Source organism: Cyphellophora europaea (assembly GCF_000365145.1).
Source record: "Cyphellophora europaea CBS 101466 unplaced genomic scaffold supercont1.3, whole genome shotgun sequence".
Classification (NCBI taxonomy): Eukaryota; Fungi; Ascomycota; class Eurotiomycetes; order Chaetothyriales; family Cyphellophoraceae; genus Cyphellophora; species Cyphellophora europaea.
In genome coordinates this window covers 2,158,416-2,172,610 of record NW_008481809.1, presented here as the reverse complement: position 1 = coordinate 2,172,610, position 14,195 = coordinate 2,158,416, and the positions used below count along the sequence as shown (strand labels likewise).

The 14,195-nt window shown below is 54.5% G+C and overlaps 6 protein-coding genes across 6 annotated transcripts; 2 read left to right on the top strand and 4 right to left on the bottom strand.

Annotated features, from left to right (window-relative positions):
* Positions 1-134: 134 nt before the first annotated feature.
* On the bottom strand, positions 135-725 carry HMPREF1541_03722 (uncharacterized protein; the record flags this gene model as incomplete). Its single annotated transcript, XM_008718072.1, has 1 exon — positions 135-725. The coding sequence occupies one exon, from the start codon at positions 723-725 to the stop codon at positions 135-137; it is 591 nt and encodes a 196-aa protein (XP_008716294.1).
* Positions 726-1,825: 1,100 nt separating this feature from the next.
* On the top strand, positions 1,826-2,593 carry HMPREF1541_03721 (uncharacterized protein; the record flags this gene model as incomplete). The annotated part of the gene is made up of 1 exon (XM_008718071.1): positions 1,826-2,593. One exon carries the CDS (start codon positions 1,826-1,828, stop codon positions 2,591-2,593), a length of 768 nt encoding a protein of 255 aa, XP_008716293.1.
* Positions 2,594-2,907: 314 nt separating this feature from the next.
* Positions 2,908-4,821, top strand: HMPREF1541_03720 (uncharacterized protein; the record flags this gene model as incomplete). The annotated part of the gene is made up of 1 exon (XM_008718070.1): positions 2,908-4,821. The coding sequence occupies one exon, from the start codon at positions 2,908-2,910 to the stop codon at positions 4,819-4,821; it is 1,914 nt and encodes a 637-aa protein (XP_008716292.1).
* A 998-nt stretch (positions 4,822-5,819) lies between these two features.
* On the bottom strand, positions 5,820-5,975 carry HMPREF1541_03719 (uncharacterized protein; the record flags this gene model as incomplete). Its single annotated transcript, XM_008718069.1, has 1 exon — positions 5,820-5,975. One exon carries the CDS (start codon positions 5,973-5,975, stop codon positions 5,820-5,822), a length of 156 nt encoding a protein of 51 aa, XP_008716291.1.
* A 3,321-nt stretch (positions 5,976-9,296) lies between these two features.
* Positions 9,297-11,921, bottom strand: HMPREF1541_03718 (uncharacterized protein; the record flags this gene model as incomplete). The annotated part of the gene is made up of 1 exon (XM_008718068.1): positions 9,297-11,921. One exon carries the CDS (start codon positions 11,919-11,921, stop codon positions 9,297-9,299), a length of 2,625 nt encoding a protein of 874 aa, XP_008716290.1.
* A 502-nt stretch (positions 11,922-12,423) lies between these two features.
* On the bottom strand, positions 12,424-13,685 carry HMPREF1541_03717 (serine/threonine-protein phosphatase; the record flags this gene model as incomplete). The annotated part of the gene is made up of 2 exons (XM_008718067.1): positions 12,424-13,481; positions 13,529-13,685. The coding sequence occupies 2 exons, from the start codon at positions 13,683-13,685 to the stop codon at positions 12,424-12,426; spliced, it is 1,215 nt and encodes a 404-aa protein (XP_008716289.1).
* Positions 13,686-14,195: the final 510 nt, after the last annotated feature.

Sequence of the window (14,195 nt, the reverse complement as noted above, 5' to 3'; positions counted from 1 at the left end):
TCAACTTTGGTGGTTTTATCTTGGGCAGTGAAACTTTGGGCACTTTCAGTTTCGGAAGGGATAAATCAAGCCCTGAAGTTCAGTTGCTAAGTCAGTGATCAGACGGTGAAAGGTCTCGCAGCAAGGGCCCAGACTTACATTAGCGCCAGCGTCAGGTCACCATGAATGCTGGCCTTTAGCTCGATCTCAATATCCAGGTTCAGCTCAATGCGCAGCTTCAAGCCATCCTGATCCATGGGATCTTTCCCGTCTGTACCGCCCATGGTGGCATCCACACCCTGCGTGGTGTCGTAGGGTTGGCGAGGAGGAGGACCTCTCCAGGGGATCTCTCCTCGCATCATGCGAGCATATGTAACAGGCCCCGCCATCGAATCTTGAGGAGGCTTTATCCTTTCAAATGGTTGGAATTCGGTGGTGTCTTGGGTGGCGGGGTTTGACAGCCACTGGTCTCGTGGAGCATAAGGCCAATCTGGATGCCGTTCTTCCTCCTGCTGAGCTTCCTGTTCCTCCTGCTGCGGCTCCTCTTTGACCGCCGCCATGGAGTCTGCTTTGGCATTGCCGGCCTGAGCCTTGGTCTGTACTTGTCGCTGGCGTTGGTTCTGTCGCCGACGTCGGCGAGATTGTGACCGGGAGCGGGACTCATAGCCTGGGTCGTCCTCGGCGGTGGACGATACTTCGGAGTCGGCGCGCTTGGCCTTGGGTCTCTCTTGTACTTGGTCAGACATGGCGATCAAGTCTGTTGTACACGGCGATGGAAGAAAGAGAGAATGCAGCAACTTATGACGGAGAGGCACGAAGTAGGTGTTGAGCCCAGAAGTGTACAGCGAGCCTCCGGGACTTGAGCAAAAGCAGGGCTGGAGCAGGGTGGGTGAGCGACTACATCATCGTGACCGGGGTATGAGTTCCAGCCATGAATTCAAGGGACACGCAGTGCGTGGCAGACAGTCCTTACCCGCCAAAGCAGCGACATGTCTGAACGTAACGAGCTCGACCGATACAGCACTCAACTCCAGATCGGCAAAGCGAGCCGGCGCAATGCGGTCACTCTGCAGGGGCGGGACCTCGACCTTGCCACAATCCCTGCAAGCCGCGCGACGAATTGCGTGTGTGTGACAGCAGATCGCAAGAGGCGTGGCGTCAAAAGCCAATAGGGATGCGCTCGGGTATGAGGACCAACCGCCCGGAATGTGGCGGCCGTGGCTCGAGACCTTTAGCTGTGGCTGGGAACCAAGGCCCTTCCCAACCGTGCGTCAGCTCTACCAATATCATCTCTACCGATTATACGTTGTTCGGACTTTCTCTCGAGTGACTCAGTACCACCATCTACAAGGTCGCGGTAGCACGGTTGGGATACTCAGCATATCGTCCAGCTGGCAGGACAATGTTGCCGTCGTCCGTCTCGGCACATGGATGAGAACCCGTGGCTTGCGCTCGGGCGGCGTTGCATCACCCCTGCTTGCCGTGCCACAATCCGGACCTCACCCCTGTCAGTCTCCGCCTTGCCTCCCGGGCATCCCAGGTGTGCCCCGTGTTTGACCTGCGGGTCATCGTCCATATCGCAATTCAGCACTGCTGCTCTCTTTTATGTGCCTATAGCAGCAACCGCTGCAACGTCACTTCGCGCTCCTGCTACCAGGTAAGCGCAGTTTTGCAGGCCTGTTCAAGGTAATTTGTGACGTACCCCCCTGGGAAAACCAACCTCTTCCTTGTTCACATTCCCGCTCTTTTACTGTGAACCGATCATCTTTGCATCTCTGACGTTCTCTTTAATCCTGTCTACTTCTTATCCGCCTAGTCCGCATCCTCAGTACTTCTGTTCTTCAACATGTCTGATCAACAAGAACAAGAGACCAAGCAAACCTCAGAGCAAGAAGTCGGAGCCAACGCTGACGCTGCTGCCTCCGGTTCAGGTGCTCTAAGTCTCGGTGGCAACGCCTCTTCCAAGAAGACCGAGGAGCGCAAGAAGCCCAAGAAGCTCGGCCAGAAGAGCAACAACAACACTCCGCAGAAGGAAGATAACGAAGACGAAGGCATAGGCGAGGAAGTCCAATCACCATCCCCAGCACCCAAAATGGAGCAGCAACAAGCACGATCACAGTCTCGCGGCGGCCGCGGTCGCTCTCGCAACGGTAGCCAGCCACCATCCGATACCGACAGTGCCTACCGAAGCGATGTCTCTCAGAAGGGTAAGAGAAACCGCAATCGCAACAGAGGGAAAGGCGCACAAGCGCAGTCCCAAGCTCAAACTCAGCAAGGCGGCGGCGGCGGCGGTCTTCTCGGCGGTGGCGGCGGCGGTCCTCTCGATGCTGTCGATGAGGTTGGCGAGACTGTCAGCGGCGTTACCGATGGTGCCCAGGACCTCGTCGGCAACACGGCCGGCAAGGCCCTCAGCAAGCCTCACGAAGCTATTGGTGGTCTGCTTAACAACAAAGGCGGCAAGAAGGGCCAGGGCCAGGAGGTGGGACAGGGAGAGGGAGGGGAAGATGAGGGCGAGAACGAGCAGCTGAGGCTCAGGCTGGATCTTAACCTCGACATCGAAGTCCAGCTCAAGGCGAGAATCCACGGTGACCTTACTCTAGGCTTGCTGAACTAGATATATGTGGTTGCAGAATACTTGAGCAGAAGCGGCTCACTGACCTCGCACCAGAGACCACCACAAGTCACTGTCATGTTGCATGGTCTGGATGTTGCCGTTGGCGCGTGGAGTTGGCGTCTGCCAGAATGCATTTTCATAGTTTAGGTGGCAAGTTCTGTACCATAATAAAAGGTCATCGAATCAAAGTCCAGACTCTCCTCTCCGTTTTTTCTCGAGTTCGATAATTCGGAGCTCAAGACGATTCTCACCTGAGCCCAGTGAGCCTGCCGTCAGTTTTTGTGGGCCCCAAATGGCTCCGACCCCACCCCCATATGCTCGGCGGCTCCTACGCGCGATTCATTGACTCTTCATGCTTCCTCATATCCCGTATGTTCAATAGGAGTGTCGTCAGACGGCTGTCGCTCCTTGCTCGTCCGCTTCTTGTCGGCCGAGCACCTACACAATATCTACCATGGGCTTCTAGACCGCCAACACTGCCGGCTCGTCGCCATGTCTCTTCTCCCTCCGCGTCACTCACCCGACGCAAAGACCTCCCCACCGTCGACACGATTTATGCTCTCTCTACCGCGCCTGGCCGTGCCGCTATCGCCATAATCCGCATCTCCGGCCCTGCATGCCTTGATATCTACGGTGGACTCTGTCCGAACAAAGCCTTCCCTAACCCGCGCGTGGCCAGTCTTCGCAAGCTGTACGACCCTACCTCTCCCAGCACACATCTCGACAGGGCCATAGTTCTTTATTTCCCCGCGCCTTCCACTGTCACGGGTGAAGACATTCTTGAGCTACATATTCATGGCGGTCCCGCGATAGTTCGCTCCGTCCTCGCCGCCATCCCACAATGCAGCAACACCGCTCAAGGTCGCAGCCGGCGTCGCACCGCGGAATACTCGCATATACGCCCCGCTGATGCCGGCGAATTCACCAAAAGAGCATTCTACAATAATCGACTCTCGTTACCCGAAGCAGAAGCACTTGGCGACGCCCTTGCGGCTGAAACCGAGCAGCAGCGGCGCCTTGCTGTCTTGGGCGCCGAAAGTGGCTTGTCCGAGCGCTATGAATCATGGCGAGAGCTTCTTCTGCACGCGCGAGGGGAGTTGGAAGCGTTGATTGACTTCAGTGAGGACCAACACTTCGACGAGTCGCCGGCAGAGTTCATGGCGAGCGTGGCCGAGCAGGTGAGTGCTCTGCAGAGGCAATTGAAGCTTCATATCGCGAACGCGACCCGCGGAGAGCTGTTGAGGCAGGGGATTCGAGTAGCGCTACTGGGAGCGCCGAACGCCGGGAAGAGCTCGCTGCTGAATCGGATCGTGGGCAGAGAGGCGGCTATTGTGAGTGCTGAGGAGGGTACGACAAGAGATATCGTTGATGTAAGCGTTGATCTCGGAGGCTGGCTCGTGCGTTTCGGGGACATGGCTGGCCTGCGAACGATGGTTGCCTCCGCAGCCGGCTCAGCGACCATTATAGGCGAGATCGAGAAGGAAGGCATCCGCCGCGCTCGTGCCAGGGCGTTGCAGTCTGACGTTGTCATTGTCCTCCTCTCGCTCGAGCCCAACGTCGACGGCACCATAGGGCTGAGCATGAACGATGAGGTCCGTGACGCAGCAAGCGAGTGCTTGAGCGCAGGCAAAACCCTGGTCGTGGCCGTCAACAAAGCTGATCTGATCCCCGACCTCCTCGCCTCCCAGAGCACGAAAGCCGCAATGCAGCGCTACATTTACAACGCCCTGCCAGATATTCCCAAGGAGAACATCCATTTCATGAGCTGCAAGAGCGCCGCCGGCGGCTCGGCGACCCAGAACTTCAGCCCGAACGAAGGCAACATCCCTTCCTTCCTCCATCTACTCACCGAAACCTTCACCACTCTGACCGCCGCCCTCACTTCCCCCGAAAATGCCATCTCCCCTGCCGATGCCCAAGCCTACTGGCTCCCCTCCCTAACCATCACCGACCGCCAACGCGCCTACCTCGCCGCCTGCCTCGCCCACCTGGAAGACTTCCTATCCGAATGTCCCGCTGCCGCAACACCTCCCCTTTACCACTCCTCCGACTCAGAGAACATCAATGACTCGCTCTCCCAGCCCGTCGACACCCAAGTCGAAGTCGAAGTCGACATCGTAACAGCAGCTGAGCACCTGCGGCACGCAGCTTTGTGCCTGGCCAAGATCACGGGCCGGGGCGAGGGAGGGGACGTGGAGGATGTATTGAGCGTTGTGTTTGAGAAGTAAGTGATGACTTTTCCCCCCCTCCTCTCCTACAGATATACCCGCTCTGCAACGATGCTTCGCAAATCTCTGCGCCTCCCGCCCCCTCGGATTCGCTTTGCATCTTGGGCCCGTTCCAACTCTCGCCGTGTGTTCACGCGTGCTTTGGCTCTGTGCGAAGAGAGCGAGAGAATGACAGAGTTGTCTCTGGGCTTGATTCGTGAAGCCGGTGCTCTGCTCTGCTCTACTCTGAATTTTGATTCTGGTATGGAAAACCAAGGTTGTGATTTCTGGAGGTATCTGAGAAAAAGAACGAAAGAAATCCTCCCCTATTCCCCCACCTGTCCCCCAAAAGTGCGGCGCGAGCCACGGAAAATCAGGCCCTTCCATCTGGCCCCTCATGCTATATCACAAACACGCGCGCTCGATACGTGCGATTTTGTGTTGGTCTATTTCTGAAAAGAAAGAAAGCTCTCCAATGCGCCCTCCTCCCCAAGTCGCGAAAAAAACGAATGGTGGTACATCCTTGGATAGTGCTGCTGGGTCCCTGCCCCTTTCTGGGCCTATCCCTTTCCAAACTGCTGGAAATGAAACCCCCCCAAAAAGCGCCATGAAAAATCAAATGGAGAACGCCGGCCGCTATGCTGATTGTCGAAAATCGGGAAATGGCTGGAGTGTTACTTGCCCAGAGGGGTCCTGCCCCAGTTGGTTCTGTGCTCCCAGAGCACTGCTTTTTTTTTGCAGATGATGATGATGACGCTGACGCTGATGCTGTGTGAAAAATGCCGAGAAAGAACGCCTTTGAAAATGCCGCTTGCTTTGAAAAAATGATTGAGAAACACCGCCGCTATGCTGAAACGATTGGCTGATGTGTGTGTGTGTTGGTACAGGTTTTGTGTCGGAAAATGATGGTGTTTTACTTGGTCGAGCTGTTTGAACGACATCCTTCAAGGAACACGTTCGGACCGACAAACCCCAAGCCTTGCGTGGCCTGCTCAGCAGACACATGAAGGGACCGGTTTTCAGTTGTACCCGCCTCGACCGAAGTCCACGGGCCCATTGTACCCACCGCGGCCGGCATCGATGGGAGCGTTGTACCCACCTCGACCAGCGTCGACGGGGCTGTTGTACCCACCGCGACCAGCATCGATGGGGGCGTTGTAACCGCCGCGTCCCATTGTGATAGTGTGGTTGGTGGTGGAACGTGAGTGGACAGGATGGAGTAGGAGAGAAAAGGAAATGAACAACAGCAAGGAAAGAATGCTGATGGCTTGATGGGGCGTTTGGGAGCTGGGTTGTGTGGCTTTGTGGGCGTCGACAGAGAAGGTGCTTCAACAAGAAACAAGAGATTGACTCAAGGAAAAAGTAAAAGGAAAAACAGACTTGCTTGGATAGGAGAGAGTTGTTGTTTGGTTCGATGAGGAAAGTAGAGATGTCGGAATGGATGGCGAGTCTCAGACCCTTTTATGGAGGTAGCGTTGCGAGCGAGGTTGCTGTCGAGGGCAAAGTTTTGTCTTGGCTTGGCCCTTGTGAGTGGCGTTGGATTGCTTGGGTTGTGTGGTGGCAGATGGTAGGGCTGTGTACCGTTGCAGTGTATGTCGAGAAGGGGCGTCCGAACGTGTAGGTGTGTGTAGTTGTAAAAAGTGGATTATCCAATTAGAGATTATGTTCCGAAGGAGGCTGAATTTGTATTGCGAGAACAACGATGTCAAAGTTCTGACAAATGAAACGACGAACAGATGATAACAATGGAAATGATTGTGTGAGGGGAGGGGGGAAGAGGGAAAGGGAATGTGGTTTGTGTATTGACAGGATGAGGCAGGACAACTTCTCTCTCTCGGGGGCCAGAGACGGGTGTTTATATGTACGGTTTCTTCTGGGTTGGCTGACAAGCGGCAGTGTATACAAGGTTTAGGAGGAGCACCTGAAAAGAAAGGATGGCAAAGGCCCAGAAATCCGGGTCCGCTAAGACTGTGCCTCGTGGGAAATGACGGCATCGTTTCTTTCGAATAGGTAGTCAACGGCAGTGCTGGGTATGGAACGAAGGTAGACAGTCAGGCCTGATGGGGTTGCCGGAAGCCAAAGCATGGGCAGGGCAGGAATGGAGAATTACCTGCAGTCACACCTGCAGTAGTCTCGTAGGGCTGGCGGTGGTTATGGGCTTAGCACCCAGGTCTGTGCTATAGTAGCATGTCCTAACGGGCGCAACGTGTGATTGATCGAGGGAGGATCTGTAGACATGTGGTATGTTCTATTTGGGGGCTGAGAGGGTTCCGGTTTGAGCGAGCGAAGGGAAGGGTCCACACCGAGGCATACTGACAGCGAAAGGAACCAGGGGTCAGCACGGAATATGCACGTAAGAGCCAGACGGAGAATTTGTTGACTAAGGCACACTTGACATGAATACGGAAGGAGGCAGCGAATACTACCAGATAGGCAAGGCACTTTGCATTCAGGCACGTGGGATCGGGAGGGATGGAGTTGATCCTATGCTGCGCAGGGCAAGCGTTGGTGAACAACCGGCGACAAGGATGAAAAGCGATTGGTAGTAGGGGCCCATAGGGCTGAAGCAGGGAGGACCAAAAGTCGCAATGAAAAGGGAACGAATCACCAACGACCTTCTGGAACTCTGGAGTTCTGGCGCAGGCAGTGAACGAACAAGAGTTCGTGACGACGTTTCTAAATTCGTTTCCGGTTGCGTGAGTGGTAACACCCTGGATGACCCCTGCTGGGTGGCGGCGGGCCTTAGTGCTGATGGCCCTAAGAAGCTGCTCCAAGTGGCGTGGTCCCGAGTGTATTTTGGGGCTGAGCGGATCCAGCCGTTGAACCACGGGGACTTTGGGCGCCCCCCCGGAACTTTGGTATAGCCTCGACAACATTGTATTATTTCTCATCAACACTTCGGCGGTGAGAAGATGACGGAGAAAAGCCTCGCTCTGTCCGTCTGGTACAGCCTCGCATTGTCATCCGCTTGTGCAGGTACCCGAGCATATCTTCCCAGCGGCACCGCAATACTATGATAAGAGACAGCCCGTCCTGTGTCATCTCCGTCTTCAGCCCGGCTGATAGTTACTGGCTCCGACGTCGACGGAACGATGTTGTTGCTTTCATGATCGACAGCTTGCTGTCATACCGTTGCGACGACAATGGGGCTTGTATTCAAGTCCGCAAGGCGGTGTCCTGGGGCCAGCCGTAAACCGCCAAATGCTTTGTCCCACGCATTCCTTTTTCGGTGAATAATGTTGCAGCATTGGCCAGTGACGCAGACCATTGCTCAGTTCTCAGTGGGCATGAGATATGCAAAGCATGAGATTCCCAAAGCCTCTATCCACAGAAATGGACAGCTCAAGGATGCTTTAAGCGCCCGCATGAACCTTTGCCGATAGCTTCGTCGCTCTGCTCGGCCTGCATCAGGGAAAGATCCCCCTCTCAGCCTGAGGTGGGGCCCACCACGTGGGTTCTCGATTCGGCAGTGTCAGTGATCTATGATCTGGGGAAAGGTCCTGGCAAGGCAACCAAGGGACAGGAGGCTCAGTGGCACGAGGATCGCCTGACTGCGACGCTGCAGCCAGCCAGTCTAGCGTCCCGAGTATTCGGTATCTCTCTTGCCCCCAACAGCGCCGTCGCTTCATGGGACACTGGTTCCCAGTGGCTCGCCTCTCTGAATCCCTGCGCCACCACCTAGCCATCGAGCCGATGCAAGCTGCCGCAAGGCGTCCACTGATGGGTTGGGACACCGGTGACTCAATTTCAGGCTGTCCATAGGGCTGTACAATCCTTGCGTCGATCCTTGCTATGACCACTTGTCGCATCCGTGCCGACTTTGACGCACCACTGCTCAGTCTCCCGGCCTTGGATCTGCCGTGGCTTCAGCTCGCCTTTCCCAACGCCATAGTTCCAGAAAAACCGGCGCCTCAGGGAGTGTTGCAGCATTGCGGTCTGCAGAAAGGCAGAGCCTCCCTTCTTCTGCATTTAGACCGAAGTAGCGAGCTGCTCATCTGCACGCAACTAGCCAAGGCGACCGCTAGATCGGTTCAAGCGGGCCCCAGTGATACCGATTACCTTATGTCGTCACGCTATGCAAGACGCTTACTCGACCATCCAAGTGTTAGCGTGATAGACTGACAGTCCTAGGAGCGAGTAACGACACACGCCCTTCCTCTCATACACGCAGTATTGTCGAGCATCCACAAATGAGCTTCGCTTGGATGTACCTCGGGTTAAAAATAGTAGCGTACCCACTTCTGACCCTTGTTTAGGTATGTATACAACATCCTGTGTACTTCGCTGGTAGTTGCAGACTGTTCAGTCTTTGCTTGCGGTTACAGTTCCTTACTTTGTCGAGCCTGCAGGCTGTCGCAAAGGGAAGTCGTTGCTCGAAAGTGTGCAGGAGAGCAGCCTGAGTGCTAACGCGAATGGATTGAGACAAGTCTGGGCGAGTGTACATCGAACCGTCGACGAGAATAGACAACACGCTCAGCATCTGTACCGTAGAAATCCTAAGCGATGCCCCAAACGTTTGACCATTGCCTCGCGATGCCGCCCCGTCCCACCCAGCCCATCTCAACCGACTTTCCTTGCTGTACCTCTTCCTCGCCAGGGAGGCGAACCCATTCATCGCAGATGACTGGCACTTCTTCTTTGACATGGCTGACGACCACCATGGCTTGGCGGTCCGTGAGACCCTTGAATCGGTAGTCACGAACCTCCGTGTTCGTAACCCACCGTGTGCCGTTTCCGAGTTCTCTGCCGAAATTTTGCGCTTGTTGTAGAAGCTCTTCTTTGGAACGCTCCAAAAGCTCGTCATATCCCCCACTCCTGCTCCGATTCGCCAGGACCTTGGAAAGCTCAAGATTGTTGGCGTGAACCAAGCGCTGTATATCAACGCGATGATTGTCCCAAGGTCTCCGGTCATGAGCTGTTGGCTTTTCATACATGCCGAGCCGAACCGCATCCAGGTCTGGCTGATTGATAAGAAACTTAGTCTCTCCGTACTCCAGGAAGCACATGGCCTTATCGCGTACATCAGCTGACAGCCCAGAGAAAGCCTCATCCAGAATGAGGATGTCTGGCTGCTTTATCATCGCGCGCAGCAGCAGTAAAAGTCGCTGCGTCCCAAACGGCAACATGCCAAAAGAGTGCGTGTCTTTGTCCTCTGCCCAATCAACGCCTCCCAAAGATCTGTGCTCAGCGTCCTCCGCTGGGGACTTGCCGAAAGGTGTTTGAAGTGTGATGTACGGTGGGTACGATGACTCAACGAGGCTCTTTATAGTGCGAGAGCGATCAAGTCTCGAACCGGAGGATACGTCTCTGAACTTCTTGTGATATGCTTCCCCCGGAGCTGAGATTGTAGCTCGGTCCTGGCGAAGCTCTGGCTCCCACCACCTGAGGAAAGCGTCCACCATTTCGTCCCGTTCATACGAGAGCTTTGGTTTGGAAATATATGTTTCGGCCCACGCTGATTCCAGGGTTTGGCGAATGCTCAGCCTCTTCGGAAAGAATGCGTGGACCTCCGGTGCCGAGTGGCCAATGCGGGACTGAATTTCCCATAGTGATAATCCTGGTTTGCCTGGCTCAGGCAGTCGGGGGCGGCCAAAGAATTTGATTGGCAGCGAATAAGATTGAGGATGGTCTGAAGTGAGAAGTGACAGGAATGTTGTCTTTCCGGACCCATTTGGACCAAGAAGTGCAAGGCGGGAGCCTTGATATATGCTGAGATTCAGACCTGGCGCAGTGAAGCCAGATTGGGGTGGAGAGTGACCAAGCACGACTTTGTCGCCGTACTTGACCACGACGGACTCAAGCTCGATCACAGGCTCACCGAGCTGCCGGCGAGGTGCTTCCAGCCCGCTGCTTTCAGTGCTTGAGACAGCATCACACTGAATCCCCGATGCTGGTTCCCTGGTGGAAGTCGTGAAGCGGCTAGGTGGTCTAGCGACAAGACTCCACAGATATCGTAAGCGTGACTCTGTAACGGCTTTGATTTGATGGACTCGCGCTCGCTGCTCCGTAGTAAGATCTGCTGATTCATCTTCGCCATCGTCACCACCGGGGACTGCGTCGCTGGCAGGCGAGAACGTGGATGTCGCGTCGTATTGCACGACTCCTTTGTCGGTCAAACTTGTGCCAACGTCCTGTAGTGGAGGGCCATAAATCTGTGCCAACTGGTCGGCGGCGTTGCGAGCTGTTGGCGGTGCTGGATGGTTGGGATCGCTGTTGCCATAGATGTTCGCCCAGTGATGCTGAGCAAACAATACGTCCGCCTTGGCCCCAATGAATGGAACAGTGTTGTTGTGTCCAAGAATGGCCAGATGTGTAATCCAATCTGGAATTGGGTCCTGTGGTCGCAAAGCTAATAGCAGCAGAGGGGACGAGTTATATGCGAGATCTCTGAGTATAGGAGAGAGTCTGACAAGTGTTGGGGGATCGAGTCCCATAAAAGGATCGTCAAGTAACAGTAATTCTGGGTTCCCCAGTAAAGCCTTCGCTATACGCGACCGACGGGTCTGGCCATTGCTGAGGTTGCTAACTGGCATAGAGAGCAAGTTTTCCAGTCGTAGGTCAGCAACAACCCGCGAAAGTAGCCTGTCATCGATATGTGATCCATGCTTGTTTTCTAATGGATTGAGCTCGGTCTCTCCTTTCAGATATTGCTGGACGGACCAATCTGTTTCTTCTCTGTGACTCTCATATCGCGCACTTAGATAAGCTCCTTGAATACCGCTGCCCTGACTTTTGCCTTTACCGGGCATGAAGCCCACATACTGGATGGCACGAGAAGGTATCCGCAGGCGGTGATCTTTCCGGTCAATATCTTCAGAGGAGAGGTATGGGTATGTTCGAGAATTTGGAGGAAGGCAGATATGGGAGCCTCGAAGGACGTCAAGGAAAGTCGTGCCATCATTGGCAGCTATAACCGCCCAATGTTCATCTTTACGTGTCGTCTCGTCGCCAACCTTGGTGGCAGACAAGCTAAAGTTCAAGTTTTGGAAAAGAGGAGGATTGGTTGCGGCATCTCCGACTGATGTAGGGTGCTCGCGGAAGAAAGTTGCGTTACGGATTCGGATCAGCTCTGGCCGAGCTGATGCGGCGCTGCTGGCGAGGAGAGCCAACGTCCTCCGCATAGCATGCGCACGGTCCAACAGACGTAAGCGAAGAAGAGCGTGCAAAGTAAACACTCCGTGTAGCAATAGTGATGGGTCAAGAAATTCTGGTGGAGAAATCCGATCTACGTCAACCGAGGATACGCACTCTTCATGCAAGGTACGGACTACGCGAATGGTCACCAGGGGTCGACAAGACTGAGCCTGCCTGGCAGTTCTGGCGACCGCTGTTGCGCCCGTCGCCGACATGGTCACTTATCGAAAGGTTCTCGTTCATTGAGAGCTATGCTAGAGCCGTAGGGTATCGGAGCTCTCCTTTAATGCCTGACGCCGCCGCTATGCTACCAAGTTTCCATCGCAAACGCCACCAAAGGCATGCCCTGGCAAGAGCCGATACCTCTTTGTACATCGCATTTAATCGTGAAAAGTGTCGTTACGGATTTGGAGAGCTGCTACTTCGTGCTTAATGATGCTCGGGCTCACCGTTCATGATGGATCGTGTCGATGAATGATCAAGAAGCGATCAAAGGAAGTACTCATTGCGGCCGCCACGAGAAGGCGGAACGTGCCGCAGCTCGTCCTTAACGGCACTGAAGAGTTTGAAATTTGGGTTGAGGTCTTCGCCAATGTCGCAGACAGACGCCATGTTGCCGCAACGGTAGCAATAATTTGGAGCAGACCAAACGGTGACGACGTCCTGGCTTTTGAAGTGATATTTATAGCCTTCATTGACAAGTTGATGAGCTCGGGCAATCAGATTCAGGCCGTTGACGTGGCAGAACTCTTGAGAGATACGATCGCCAAATAGCCACCCTGCGCCACGAGGCGATACTGCCCATGTTTCGACATCTTCGGGGTCAGACCACACCAGATCGCAGAAGGCACCTTCGTGAGGAATTTCTTGGGCTCGTGCAACCACCCGGACCTGGTCTAGGGTTCTGATCTCTGGGGACAGGCCTCCGTGAACGCAGAGCACCTTCCCGTCAACAATGGCGCCAAGGGTCATGAAGTCAAACACTTGACAACAGGCTTTCCAAACGGAAGTATTGCCGTACTTTTGTACGCATTCTTCGTAGAACCCATAGACTTGAGTAATCTGCCTCGACTCGTGATTGCCGCGAACGAGAGTGATTCGTTCGGGATATTTTGCCTTCAGGCAGAGAAGGAGAGTGAGAGTTTCAAGTGAGAAATAGCCACGGTCGACATAATCGCCGAGGAATATGAAATTCGCATCTTGCTTGTGGGAGATGAAGTTTCCAGACTCGGACTTTTCGCCTTCGATATCTGACTGCTGAGAAGAAGGGACATCGTCCACATCGCTGATCTCACTTGGTTCGCTTGGGGTATCGGGGTGATCTGACCCGCCGAGCCGGAGTTTCTTCTTGAGTTTGGGATCAGTGATGGTAGAGGGAGGTTCAATGTCGGCCGATGTGATGACTTTGGCTGGTGTGACGGGTGTCTGAGGAGCGGACTCGTTCGGCATGCCACCAGCAACGCGGAAAAGTTCAAGCAGGTCGTAGAACTGACCATGTATGTCTCCGCAGATCGTGACGGGGGTGGACACGGGCTGGATGTTTGACTCTATGATATGTGAGTTTCAGCTCAGTTGGCACAGGCGTTTGACTGACCCTCCATCATGTACTCTTTTACAATCTCGCAGAGCTGCTTCATGTGGTATTCTGAAAGGTACTTGCAGTTTTTTGCGGCCTCGAGCCACTCATCGGGGCCCGCCGACTTCTTCAGTCGGGCCGGACCCGGGACAGGAACAGGAACTCTCGCAGTCATGATCAATGCGAAGAAGATGGGAAAGAAGAGGACGAAGAGTTGGCGGTCTGGTTGCTAGGAGGGGTGCCGCCGGCGCGCAAGTTCCGGACCAGGTCGGCGTAGTTGAATGGGCGCTGACTCGCGACGGAGGTCCTGTACAGAGCAGTGTCAATACTAGGTCAGTTGTGACAGAAGTCGAACTCACGAGGAGGAGGAAGTGGTAGTAGGAGTGGTTGTGAGTCTAAGGTAAAGGGGATCATGCACATGAGATGGTGCAGTGGTAGACATAGACAGCATCTTGCAGACTGGCGCCGGAGTTAGTGAGAGGAGTTAGTTCGGCCAATGGTTCGTCCGGCCGAGAGAGAGTGGGATATATATCACACTGCCAACAATGCTTTACAACATCAGCCTTGTTATTCACAATCGATGACTCATGTCTGCCTGTGATCTCGGCTAGTCACAGTCTGCGGGTCTATCTAGAGGTCTCTTTGTCAGGTGAAAGACTCTCTTCGCACGATACAAGCAGCTTAG